At 49.4% G+C, this 13,610-nt stretch overlaps 1 protein-coding gene across 1 annotated transcript; it reads right to left on the bottom strand.

Annotated features, from left to right (window-relative positions):
- Window positions 1-5,050: 5,050 nt before the first annotated feature.
- Nfkbia (NFKB inhibitor alpha) lies at window positions 5,051-8,367 on the bottom strand. The gene is made up of 6 exons (XM_005343723.2): window positions 7,920-8,367; window positions 7,286-7,394; window positions 6,741-6,951; window positions 6,396-6,484; window positions 6,014-6,274; window positions 5,051-5,578 (listed from the first exon to the last, which is right to left on the bottom strand). The coding sequence occupies exons 1-6, from the start codon at window positions 8,144-8,146 to the stop codon at window positions 5,531-5,533; spliced, it is 945 nt and encodes a 314-aa protein (XP_005343780.1). The 5' UTR covers window positions 8,147-8,367; the 3' UTR covers window positions 5,051-5,530.
- Between the last annotated feature and the right edge of the window lie 5,243 nt (window positions 8,368-13,610).

Raw genomic sequence — 13,610 nt, 5'->3', positions numbered from 1 at the left:
ATCTCTGTCATACTTGCCTCTGTCACACACTCATCTCTGTCACACTTGCCTCTGTCACACACTCATCTCTGTCACACTCGTCTCTCTGTCATACTTGCCTCTGTCACACTCACCTGTCAGACTCATCTCTGTCACATACTCATCTCTGTCACACTTGCCTCTGTCACACACTCGTCTCTCTGTCACACACTCATCTCTGTCACACACTCATCTCTGTCACACTTGTCTCTGCCACACTCATCTCTCTGTCACACACTCGTCTCTGTCACACTCGTCTCTGTTGCACTTGTCCCTGGGCATGCCTAGAGATGGATGAAGTGCTGTGACGGTTTTAATGTCTGACCAGATTGTTTAATGTGGTGGCCTTGGGTGACCCGAGCCTCAGTCAGACCACACGACTGGAAACTCCTGGAAGGAGACTAAAGCCTCACTTCCTTTATTTAGTGCCGCTAAAATTCACAGATAAAAATGTCAGGGAAGGCGAAAGACGGTGTGAGCCCGTGCCCGAGTTCCATGGGGTTACCCTACTTACTGTGGCCTCCAAAGAAATCAACCCATTATGGTACAAAATAAAAATATGGTTAAGTTTTTAAATTAAACTTTATTTATTATTGTGTATGGTGTTGGGGGAGGGGCACATATGTAGCCTTCACTGGTCTAGACTAGCTGTGTAGACCAGGCTGACCTTGAACTCACAGAGACCCTGTGCTGGGATTAAAGTAGCCACTGTGTTGTTTGTTTGTTTCTTAACATTATTATTATTATTATTATTATTATTATTATTATTATTATTATTATTATTATTATTATCATTATTGCATGTATGTACATGTTGGGGTGCAGGGCACCTACATGTATGATGACTCTGTGGAGTCTGGAGGACACATTTGTAGAGCTGGGTCTTTCCCTCCCCCTTTGTGTGGGTTCAGGGGATCAAATCGGGGTCATTAAACTTCTGCAGCTAGTGTAATGCTTGTTCACTGAGCCCTCTCACTAGATACATGCCCTGCTTCTTAAGAACATTTTATTAAAGACTACTGGGCATGGCAGCCCATGCTTGAAATCCTAAAACTCACGCTGGTGCTGGTGGCACACACCTTTAATCCCAGCGATCTAGAGGCACAGCAGGAGCTCCAGGACAGCCCCAGCTACACAGAGGAACCCAGTCTCCAAAAACCAAAACCAAAACAAACAAAAAAATCCTAACTCTCACAGGAAATGAGGTCGAAGGATTGCCCCCAGTGGCCTGGCCTCAGACTTGCTACGAACTGCAGGCTGGCCTGGCCTTGAGCTCCTTGCTGCTCCTCCCCTTGCTAGGATATAGGCGTGCAGCTCAGCTGCCTTATGTTGGGTCCTGTATGAGCAGGTGCAGAAGTGCATGCCCTGGCTTGTAGTGGCCGTGTATGCTGGCAGAGTTCCAGAGTCTCAGCTAGGGTCACCACTGCTGTGATGAAACACCATGACCAAAAGCAAGTTGGGGAGGTAAGGGTTCAGTTGGCTTACACTTCCACATCGTAGTCTGTCATTGAAAGAGGCCAGAACAGGGAGCTCAAAGACAACAAGAACCTGCAGGCCATGAAGGGTGTGCTTTCTGGCTTGCTCCTTCTGCTTTGCTTTCTTCTAGAACAATGGTCCCAACCTGTGGGTCATGGCTCCTTTAGCAAACCTCTACTTCCAAAAAATATTTACATTATAATTCATAACAGTAGCAGAATTATAGTTATGAAGTAGCAACAAAAATAACTTTATGGTTGGGGGGGATTCACCACAACATGAGGAACTGTATTAAAGGGGTCTCAGCCTTAGGAAGGTTGAGGACCACTGTTTCAGGACCCAGGACCACCAGTCCAGAGATGGCACCACCCACAATGGGACGGCCATCAATCACTAACTAAAAAAATGCCCTATAGTCTTCCTCCAGCCTGGTCTTGTGGAGGCATTTTCTCAGTCGAGGTTCCCGCCTCTCTGATGGCTTTAGCTTGTGTGTCAAGTTGACACAAAACTGGCCAGCACAACCGCCAAGGCCCAGGTCATTACGATGCTATCCATTACCTTGTCGGGAAATGTGGGACCTCATACCAGGCTCAAAGCCCTTGGGCGAGAACCCGAATTTCAACAATCTGCCTAGGCAATTCAAGTGCACGTTGACTGCGAAGTCCTGGGCAAGCAAGCATTAATGGAGACGGGGTGCAGACTTCTTCCAGGCTTATCTCTGGAGTCTGCTGTCACCCGCATACATAAAATGAACGGTGAACCGTGTTGTGGATGGTGGACTTAATCCCAGACTGGACGTCACTTTTGCTCTGAACCTAGCTTGCTTTCTTGCCCCTGTCAAAAGGGTGCCAATGCTGGGTTGTTAGCTAACTGGGACAGAAGCCCCAGATCCCCTTGCCCCCTACTCTGCATTGGGTGACCCTGCCTGGAACTCTGGCTCTCTCTCCTCCTGAGCAAGGGGTTCTGAGACAGAGGCCCCGGCCAGCTCATCTGTGGGCCTCTGGGAGGACTGGAGAATAATTCTTCATAATGCAAACGCATGAATGAGACCAAGAGTCCGTCCCACTTCTTGGGAGGGAAACACACAGAACGGCAAGTTTTGGTTCCTGTAACGTTCCCTTACTTCAAAATGTGGAAACAACCTGGATGTTTCTGTACAGGGATCAGAGGTTGGGGAATGCTTCTCTGGGTGAGTTCCTGAATGAGCTTCGAGAAACCTGACCTTTTTCATCAAACAATTACCCTAGGCGGGTTAGTGAAGTTGTGGGGCTTGGGGACACGGGGGGGGGGGGACGGGGGGGACTGACGGGGACAGGAGACGGGGAGAACACTCCTCCTTGCTCAGTTCTGGTTGTCATGGTTTAATCACTTCCAGGACATGAGACGTTTCAATGTAAGCCACCCCCATCCTTCAGCGTTTCCAGGCCTTAGATTGCTCAGACTGGAGTTTCTTTCCTCCTTTATAGAAAAACTTTTCCGGATGGAAAAAACCGGTCCACCTGCCCTGTCAAGGCAGCGTGTCCTGCAGCAGCAGGAGGTACAGGCAGGACGAACGAAGATCAAAACTCGAGGAAGTTGCTCACGTGGCTCTATTTCTGCATGCTGTTATTTCCCTCTTTCCCAGGCTCCTTCATCTTTCCCAGGCTCCTTCATCTTTCCCTGTCCCAACGAAACTTCCAGGAGAAAATTAGGGGTATGAAGGAGGGCTTTCTGTCCAAACTATCCTATTGGGAGCAAACTGAAGACTTACTAAAGTCATTTCTGTTCTAAATTTTTCTCTAGCCATCTAACCAGCAGACATAACAGAGACAAGAATGAGGGATGAGGATGAACTTCAGTCTTTCACTGAGCCTAGCTACCTCAGGATTTGTGCAGGGCATTAACTCCATGGGCTCACGTGACTCAGAGGAGGACCTTCCCTCCACCACCACAGAGAATGATGGCCCTAGGCAAGAGTTGGCCTGAGGTCAAGGAAAGGTAGACCACTTCTTGTTCTGTTTCCCCAACCTTCCACACAGAACAAAAGTGAGCCTGTATAGGTGTGCCTTGATTTTGTGACTGACGTGCTTTTGTTTATGTAGATCCTCCTGCCTCAGCCTCTCAAGTGCTGGGATTAAAGGCGTGCGCTAGCTAGCGAACCTGCCTTAAGAAGCTAAGACCAAGTTTCTCCCCCTTGTTCATTAGCATATAAGGCACTTATATGCTCACTTAGCTGAGCGAGCCTAAATCAGCATTGCTGTGGTCAGCACTGGACACCTGAACAGGTGCTCTGAGGTAGATCCTGGGGCACCTGGCAGGGGACACAGGGACCACCACAGTGCTTAGATCCAGACAGACTATGGTTGCAGGAGCGGGACGTGGCTAGCTTTGCTCAGTTTGCAATAGTGCTTTTCTATTTAAGACACACAGAGTATTGGGGTAAGAGGAAGATGATCACTTTTTTTTTTTTTTTTTTTTTGGTTTTTCGAGAAAGGGTTTCTCTGTGGCTTTGGAGCCTGTCCTGTCCTGGATCTAGCTCTGTAGACCAGGCTGGTCTCGAACTCACAGAGATCCGATGATCACCTTTTTGACATCATGTGTAGATCCAGAACCGGATAAGGAAGTACGGTAGCAGTATCTGCTCGCTATAAGCTGAAGCACGTTCATTTTATTTACCTATCATTCTGGCATTTGACATAATGTCACCTCACTTCTTTCTCCCAAAACAAGAGATGTATTCTGAGGACAAAAACATTAACTACCAAGCGTCTAAATGGAATTTCACAAGTGACTGACAATTGTGAAATCGCCTTTGGCAGAATCACTCAGTAGAATCAGTACACTGTGCGGATGAAAAGACTTCCCCCAAGTTTACTAGCCCTGAGACTACGGTTAGTGACGAAACAGACGAAACAGATGCGTGGCCTTACGGTTAACAGCCTGCATTAGGTCAGGGAGCCAGCTTCCTCTCCTCAGCGTTCCCCGCACAAGCTGTTCTCTGGCTCTCCTGCTTCCCCTGTGAAACACAGGATGTTGTACAATAGCCGTATTTTTTCTTCCTCAGCACTAGATGCCCAGCATTGTCTATTTTAGTCTTGTGCAATGTCTACGACAGCCCAGTCAATACATGAGAAGTCTCGAGGTGTCTGTCTGCTGGGTGTCAGGACGGTACTTCTGAGTCCAGGCCCGCTCTTGAGAACTTTCCCAGCTACGACAAATGAATTCGGCAGATTCCTCTCGTGCAGACTAAAGTTCTAAAGTGACAGCAGGGTTCTGGAACCGCTTAAATCAAGGAGAAAATGACAACAGAGCCTTCAGTGACAGAGCAGGTGGCTCGTTGGTACCCCAGCCCAAGGCTGGCATTTCCTGTCACCCTAGCAGGAGCCTCTCGCCCACACAGGGGTTACAGGGCTGCTACAAAGCTTCGCTGGGAGGCTGGGCCTAAAGTGAGGAGCTGCTCTGGGCTTCCGTAGCTGGCTGTGCACCCCGCCCCCCCCACAGCCCCAGCTCTCAGTCCCCCAGCCCTCAGGAACAAGCTACTCTCAGACCAGCTAATGAGCAGGACGATGCTGTTTGTAAAAATCTGTTTAATAAATATACATCTCAGAAGTACCAAAATAATTACCAACAAAATACACCATATACAACATTTACAGGAGGGTAACACACACCTCAGCCGGAGTGACGTAAGCACACACCACTGAACACCTGGTTCTCACATGGGAGGACACACTGGGGTCAGCTACTAGATCTAGGTCGGTCCAATCAAAAGCACAATAAATAAACTGTGGTCCTTTCATTAGCGTCTGGAAAACCACCTCCCCAAACCCCACAAACATCAACTTCAAAAGACATTTTCTTTGAATTCCGATGATCTGTTTCCCCAAATTTCACAGAAACAACAAAACGAAGGCTGAAATCACCGCAGGGGGATGCTCGGGGCGAGACCGTGTGCTGGTAAGGATACCCTTTTTTTTTTCCTTTTCTTTCTTTTTAGAAAAATAAAAGCTCTTGTTTTGTACAAATATACAAGTCCATGTTCTCTGACTCTTTGCACTCACAACGTCAGACGCTGGCCTCCAAACACACAGTCGTCATAGGGCAGCTGAAACAAGAGGGGGAAAGGCAAATTAAATTCCTAGACATTGTGAAGACAGGAGGGCTGCTTCTGCCAATAACTCATATTCTTGGGCTCTTTCCTCCTGAACCCGAATATAACCAATCCCCCAGGCAGTAGGCGCTTTCCTTTATTGGTTCTCTCCTTAAAAAAAAAACTAAGCTATTGCAGGAGGTGTACCTCAATGGTGGAACACACATGCCTGATACCACGTGTTAAGGCCTGGGTTCAAGCTCCGGACCCCCGCCCCCAAGGATACGCTATTAAAGCAAATCAGAGAGACAAGCTCTTGGGATACTGGTTTTGCAAGCTGAGTTTGAGAAGTTAAATAATTACGCTGTGACCCCGAGAATAAAGACTAGCTCTAGGGACGTAAGAGGGCTGAGGGAGACTGGGCCGTCCTGGCAGTAAGCGAGCATTCACCTCATCCTCCGTGAACTCGGACTCTGTGTCGTAGCAATCCTCATCCTCGCTCTCCGGCAGCATCTGAAGGTTTTCCAGGGTCAGCTGGCCCAGCTGCTGCTGTATCCGGGTGCTCGGGCGGCCCCAGGTGAGCTGATAGGGGGAGTAACCTTGGTAGGTGACTCTGTTGACATCAGCGCCACACTTGAGCAAGAGCGAGACCAGGTCAGGATTCTGCAAGTCCACCGCAAGGTGGAGGGCTGTCCGGCCATTGCAGGGCTCCTGAAACCAAAAGCCGTTGGGCATGTTTAGGGCGCCATCCGGAAACACGCTTGCAGGAAGAGCGAGTTAGGAAGAGCTCAGGAGGCACCGAGGGGCTCCATCTGGAAGGAGATGTACTCACCTGCGCGTTGACATCCGCACCCAAAGACACCAGATGCTCCACGATGCCCAGGTAGCCATGGATGGAGGCTAGGTGCAGACACGTGTGGCCTAGGGAAGAGACGAAAACCATAACTACTTGTTTCAACACACACACAGCGCATGCCCTATCTTATGGGACAATCACAAATATCCCCAGTTTTTTAAGAACGTAGTTCTAGGTTCAGATTGAACACTACATAGACACCAAAGTGGGAATTTTTAAAAGTCCATATTGTCTGAACTTTTTATATGTGTTGAGAGTTGAAGCTCTAGCCTAAAGTGGGCCCACCTCTCCCTGTGTCCTGGGATGGACGGGCAGACCTACCGTTGTAGTTGGTGGCCTGCAGGATGGAGTGGAGATGCTGGGGTGTGCAAGTCTGCGTTAGGACTCCTACACTGGCCAGGCAGCCCTGCTCACAGGCAAGATGTAGAGGGGTATTTCCTCGAAAGTCTCGGAGCTCAGGATCACAGCCAGCTTCCAAAAGTGCCTCAGCAATTCCTGGCTGGTTGGTGATCACAGCCAAGTGAAGTGGAGTCTACAAACGGAAGAGGAAACAGAAAGGGGATAAGCCATGGGGCAAACCCATCGTCTTGGGTTTCCTGAACCCCAGACATCTCTGCTGTGGATTCTGCTTCTCCCAGATGGCTACAGGACATCAGCAAACATGAGGCCCCAGGTGGGTCATAAAACCAAAACTAAACCCCTGGGATTTTCCTCAAGCTCTAAGACGTTGGCTCATTTGAATTTTGTAAAAGGCCAGGGCAGATAAGAGCTCAGTGACTATTAATTTAGAAACTCTTCGGGGGCGACTGAGCTAACATCCAACTCCGCCACCAGGTCAAAGAGGGCACAGCTGGGCAAGCGCGCACCTGCAGCAGGTTGTTCTGGAAGTTGAGGAAGGCGAGGTCTCCCTTCACCTGCCGAATCACTTCCATGGTCAGAGTCTTCTCTTCATGGATGATTGCCAAGTGCAGGAACCTGAAGGATGACAGGGAAAGCCCCCAAGGGGCGGTGAGCGCACTGCGTGGGGCCCCCGAGAGGCGTGGGCTGCGGGGGATTGCGCAAGGCCGGGGTTTCTGGAGGCCGCGGCCCGCGGTGTTTTCCGCGAGGTTATTATGAGCTGAGTGTTCCTGGCAGGCGCCCAGGGACTTTCCGTGCACCACCCCCTCCGGGCGGGCGCCGGCGAGACCGGCCCGCCCTCCCCTCGGCCGCTCGGAACGCAACGCCCTGTACTTCCCCTTCGCGGCCCCGCGGCTGCGCGCTAAACTCTGCCAAGCTGGGACTTGGCGTCCCCGCTGCCGCCCCGCCCCCCGGCCTGCGATCGGCGGCTACGCCAGGTCTCGGGCGCCCGGGAGGGGGGTAGGGGAGCTGGGGAGCTGGGAGAACTGGGGGGGGGGGGGAGGCAGAGGCCCCGGCGATCGCAGCCCCGCAGTGCAAAGCCCCGAGCGCGCCGCGGGCCTCCCTCCCGCGCGACCCGTCTCGCCCGTGCCCGCCGCCACTTACGAGTCTCCGTCCTCCGTGAGCTGCTGCTTCCAGGGCTCGGCGGCCAGCTGCGCCTCCTGCGGCTGCAGGCGGATCTCGCGCAGCTCCTTCACCATCTGCTCGTACTCCTCGTCCTTCATGGAGTCCAGGCCGCTGTCGTGGCGATCGTCCACCAGCCGCTCTTTCTTGAGGCCGTCCCGCGGGCCCTCCATGGCCCAGTCCTGGCCTTGGCCGACCGGCTGAAACATGGCTGCGCGGGGCTGCGTGCGGGGCTGCGCGGGGCTGCAAGCTGCTGGCTGCTGGGCTGCGAGTTCCGACTGTTGTAGGCTCGCCAGCGCCGCCGCGGCGCCCTATAAACGCTGGCAGGGGATTTCTCAGGGGCGGGGTCAGGCGGGGGAATTTCCAGCCAGTCAGACTAGAAAAAGAACTGGCTGGGTCCTGGACTGTGGAGCCTAAGCCTAAACCCAGGGCTGGGGTTCATTGGAGAAACTCCCTGGGATGAGCCACTGGGGTCATGTACGGGGAACTTTTTGATGAGCCCTGAGTGGCTGGAAAGTCCTCCCGACCAGGCCCCTTCCCCTCTAGGTACTTCCCTGCAGCCTGCACTCAGTAAACCCAGGCCTCTGCAAGAACCCTTCTTTCCCTGGGGTTTCCCATCTCCGTTCGAAGTGGGGTCCTGAGCTGCTGAGATCCCAAGGACGCAGACCTGCTGGGCGGTTCCTCTTAGCGCTTGCCACTTTGCAGGTCCTTTCCGGTTTTTGATCTTTTGAAAACCCAAGAGTGGAAATGCTGGCTGGCTGCAGGGATTCGCTTCTCTTAAATTTCTTCGAGGAAGGACGAATGAGTGGTTTTAGGCCGTCTGTGTTTTGCCCATTCCAGGCTCCTAGTAGTGCAGGGACATTTGGCTGTCCCTTACCCCCCCCCCCCCACTTCTATGAAGCTGGGAAGCTTTGACATTAAAAAATACCCAAGCGCTTGGAGAACCCCTAGATCATTTTTCTAGGGGTCGATAATCTGTCTCCTGGGGGAGGGCGGACCCTAGCTCTGTATGGGGGAAAAGTGCTAATAGGAACCACATTTTTTTTTTTTTAAGTTAAGCGAGGTGTTAGTCTTTGTAGTAGTTGTAGCTTCCTAGCAACTGTAACTGTTAAGTTCTTGTGTCCGATTTACTTCTTACTGCAGAGATGGAGGCTGGGCTTATGGTGAGTGCCTAGCAGAGCAACTGGGTTTGTGCTTTAGCCAAGGCTGGACCTTAAATACAGCAAAGAAAGTAGCTGCAGGGCATCCTGTTGGAGGCTCAAGGCAGTCCTCACAGTGACCACATCTGAACCCTGCTGGCTCTACCAGCTTCCGCTACTCCCCAGAGAGAGGGATTTGAGCCTGTGACCCTCTATTCCACCAGCAGAAATAGAACAGCTGCTTCTACCCCTTCCCCACCTACAAGCCTGCAATTGTGAGCTGAACTCATTAACTTCTCCTAGAATTAGCACAGGAAAAGTAAAACAGATGGGAATTAGTTAGACACAAGAGGCCTCTATGGTTCTGCAGATTTCTGGTGAGAGTTGAATGATCTTCCTCTTCATGAGCCATATACCAACTTTCCTCTCTCTTTGTAATCCCATTCCTCCCCCAGTACATGGATGTGAGGGCCCTGGGGGAAAAGATGTAAAATCCAGGAAAAACCAAAACCCAAACCCTCCAGATAGAAAGGATCATATGTTAAAATAAAAACTTCCCCAGTGAGTTCTTTTCACTTGCAATTGTTGAGGCGAAGTGGGCTTGATTGTAAGAAGGAGACCTCAGTTCCAGACGCTGTCTTTCATTAAATACATTAGATGAAGAAGTAGTTTACCTTTTTTTCCTTTTTTTTTGGGGGGGATGCTATGCTTGTTTTTATAGTAGTGGGATTGGCTTTGTGTTGGTGAGGTGATTCCAGGCATTGTAGTCCTAGGTTGGTCTGAAACTCACTGTGTTGTCCAGGCTAACCTGGTCTTGTTAGTAAAGACTTCTGCCTCAGCCTCCCCTGAGTGCTGGGATTGCAGCTGTGAACTGTCAGTCCTGGCATTTTTGAGATACTTTGTGACTTTAAAATTGTGTCATTTGTCTACAGAGGCATGCCCCAGTCTGCTCTGGAAGTATGAGCATGGGCTTTTGGAAGCATCACAGTGTAAATTTTTGGAGGATCCCCAGCCCTTTATGCCTCACACTGTTCTCAGAAGTTATGTTGTAAGCCAGGTGTGGTTCCCATTTTCCTAAAAAGAAAGACGAAATACTAGAATTTACCCAGGCACCCCATGACAGCTTATCTAATCTCTACCACAATATAGTAATCATTTTGCTAAAGTAGATGTCGTGTTAATGCTTGGAAACACCTTGCAAAAAAAAAAAAAAAGAGAGAGAGAGAGAGAGAGAGAGAGAGACAAAATATAGTGCAATTTGAAATATACTCAAAGTATTTAACTGAGTTCGAGGCCAACATGGCTAACATAAGACTTGTCTTGAAATCCCCTTTCCTCCCTTGCAGCCCCTCAAAAAAGCATTTTCTCTTCCACCTTGGATGTAAAGTTGAGGGTATGCATTTTTCTATCTGGAGATTAGTTCCTCAAAAGTGTATAGCAGGAGCTGGGTGGTGGTGATGGTAATGGCTGCGGAGTGTACAACCTTTAATCCCAGCATTTGGGAGGCAGAGGCAGGCCAGTCTCCAAATCTGAGACCAACCTGGTCTGCAGAGTGAGTTCCAGGACAGCTAGAGATACACAGAGAAACCCTGTCTCAAAAGAGAAAAAAGAAAAAAAAAACAGTATAGCAGGGGTTGGAGCGATGGCTCAGCTCAGCCCAGAGTACTGGCTGCTCTTCTGGAGGACCTGAGTTTGATTTCTAGTAACCACAGGACTTTGGGCACCAGGCAAGGAATGTGGTGCACATACATACAAGCAAAACATTGATACATATAACATTTTTTAAATAATAAAAACTTTAAATGATGTATCCTATTTTAATGTTTATTTTTAAACACTGTATCCTAAAATTTAGTTAAATTTTAATACATTACTTTAAACAATATATCCTAAATTAAACTTTGTAAAAAAAAATTACCACAGTTCTAACGAAAAGCCTTACCTATACAAGATGCATCAGAGGATGATTTGGGGCTGCAAGGATAAAAATGAAGGAGTTTGTGTGTTTATGTGTTCTTTGAGATTTCCTGTCCCCACCACCTCAGGCCTTGTGATCTACCTCTGTATTGTTTAGTGTGACACCTAGTGGCAGGAGTTAGACCCTTTCTGGGTCATGGTAAAACCTTTTGAAACTTTGGGAGGGGCTGAACCTATATGACTTATCCCTCTCTGGGATTTCCCAGGGAGGAACCTTTTGTTTACCTGCTGCCAGGGAGACGGGTGGAATAAAGTGAGCCGGCAGGTAGTCTCCCCATCACGGACAACTCCATATGGCCTAAGTCAACAAACGTTACAACTTGGGAGAAAGAATATCAGAATCATAATACAAAAACGAAGGCACTAGACAAAGTGTCTGACTTTTCAGCATTGAGAGAACTTGTGGATCCTTACGTACTTCAGTTTTCTCTCTTGTCAAACATTTTATCTAGGTTAACCACTTTTAGAATGTTAATGCTTTATATAACTTTTGTTTATTTATTTATTGGGCCAAGGTTTCACCATGGGGCTCTAGTTGGGCTCCAGCCACTACCATGCCCAGCCCCGGCTCTGTGTTTGTGTGTGCAGAGCTGGGAAATGACCCCAGGGTCCCTTGCAAAGGTGCTAAACACATACTTTGCCACTGAACTACACCTCGATATTTTTTCTTTTCTCTGTTTAATGCAGAATGCAAAAATAATAAGTTGTACCTTGTAGCAACTTAGTGCTTTAGGCCAGGATGTAACCCTCCAGCGATGACAAGGTGGCCAGTGGCACTGTGGGACTTGTGGACTGGGCACCTCCACAGGGAAGGGGCATTGTCAAAGCTTCCTGAATCCTCCCTGGTGAGACGAAACCTCCCACCATCATGGAGACAGTTTACAAGTTTAGCCAGGTGCTCCAACCTTTCCCTTCTCTGCCCCTCCTCCCCCTCCCCCAACTAAGGGCAGGCTGGCTTGTGTCAATTGGCCAATGAGTCCAAAATTGTTTTGTCCTCAGTCAGCAGAACTCCTGAACTCAACCATCCATCCCCAGCGGAACTGGGCTGGAAGACAGAGGAGCAGGAGGCCTAAGGAGTAGCCGTGGGAGACATGCTCTATGGCCAGCCCTGCTGGGGCAGTGTGAAGCCAAACGTGCCTCTGTCTCTAACCCAGACTTGTGTGGCGGCTAGCATCCGCTCTGTCAGACCCTGGAAACCCCACCCCACCCCCAGCTATGGATCTTTTCCCACAGAAAGGCAGCTGTCAGGACTTCCATTTGACTGAGATAAAAATAAACCATCGGAGCCTTTGTGTGCTTCCTTTGCTGCAAATCTTACACAGTAATGGAGATCAAAGCCTTGGAGGATGTCAGCAGCAAGCACCCACCTACAGAGGCCAGGCTGGTCTCACAAGAGGGTCTGGAGGAAGCGGTGGGTCGCAACAGCCTGCACCTTTTTTTAACTTCCCTCCTTTTGAGGTCAGGCCAAGTTGCTCTGATGTGCAGGGTGTTCAGTTCGTCTTCAGTTTGTCAAATGAATCTTGATGTGAAGTTTTCCAGTTTCGAAGCTATTACGACAGCCAGTCCTGGTGGCACGGGTTTGTAATTCCAGCTACTCAAGAGGCCCAAGGCAGGAGGATCAAAATTCAAGGCCTGCTTGGACTACCTTTGAATTCAAGGCCAGCCTAGACTAGTGGGGCTGTACTGAAAAGGTTCGTAAAAGGGGCCTGGGAAGATAGCACACAGCTAAGGCACTGGCCTATCACGTATAATAATTCAAGATTATGAGAGCCAGCACTCAGAGGAAGAGGCAGGCAGAGCTCTCAGTTGGATGCTAGCCTAGTTTACAGGCTGAGTTCCTGGGCTACACAGAGAAACCCTGTCTCCAAAAACTGAAAAGTAGATAAAACAGTTCCAGCACTGAGGGGGAAGTGGACACCAGGTCCCACTCCTAACCAAGAAGCTTTGTACAATTGCTACCTGCTGGCAAAAGGAAATTTAGTTTTCTCCAAAGGAGTTTCCCTGGAGATCAACCACACTCCAGGGCGGGAGTAGTTGGTCAACACAAAACAAACAGTTCTGTTTTTGTTTTCATCTTTATTTTTGTTGTATGTATATGGGTGTTTTGCCCGAATGTAAGTCTGTGCACCACGTGTATGCACTGCCTACAGAGGCCAGAAGAGGGCGTCAGATCCCCTCTGGGACTCGAGTTTTAGGCACTTGATTTGCCTGTGGTAGCCAGGGACAGAACTCAGGTCCTCAGAAAAGGAACCAGTGTTCCTAACTGCTGAGCCCTCTCTCTAGTCCCCACGTTTTTGTTTTGTTGTTGTTATATGTGTATGAGAGACTTTTTGTTTCATTTTGTTTTGGCAGTTTTTTGTCATATTGTTTTTTGTTTGTTGTTTTTCATCGAGAGAAAGAATACAAATTCTTTAAAAAGGGAGTGAAATGGCCATGCTGTCGAGCAGGCGGTATGTTTCCTTGAATAGAGAAACCTCCAAACCCCACTTGCAGAGGGCACCTTCCAGCCAGCAGCGTGAACTGCAGCGGCCTCCAGCCTTCCAGCTGATGAATAAGG

This window comes from Microtus ochrogaster, chromosome 1 (assembly GCF_000317375.1).
Source record: "Microtus ochrogaster isolate Prairie Vole_2 chromosome 1, MicOch1.0, whole genome shotgun sequence".
In the NCBI taxonomy this organism is placed as follows: Eukaryota; Metazoa; Chordata; class Mammalia; order Rodentia; family Cricetidae; genus Microtus; species Microtus ochrogaster.
Note: the sequence above shows the minus strand (reverse complement) of the source record. Positions and strands in the feature narration are given on the sequence as shown.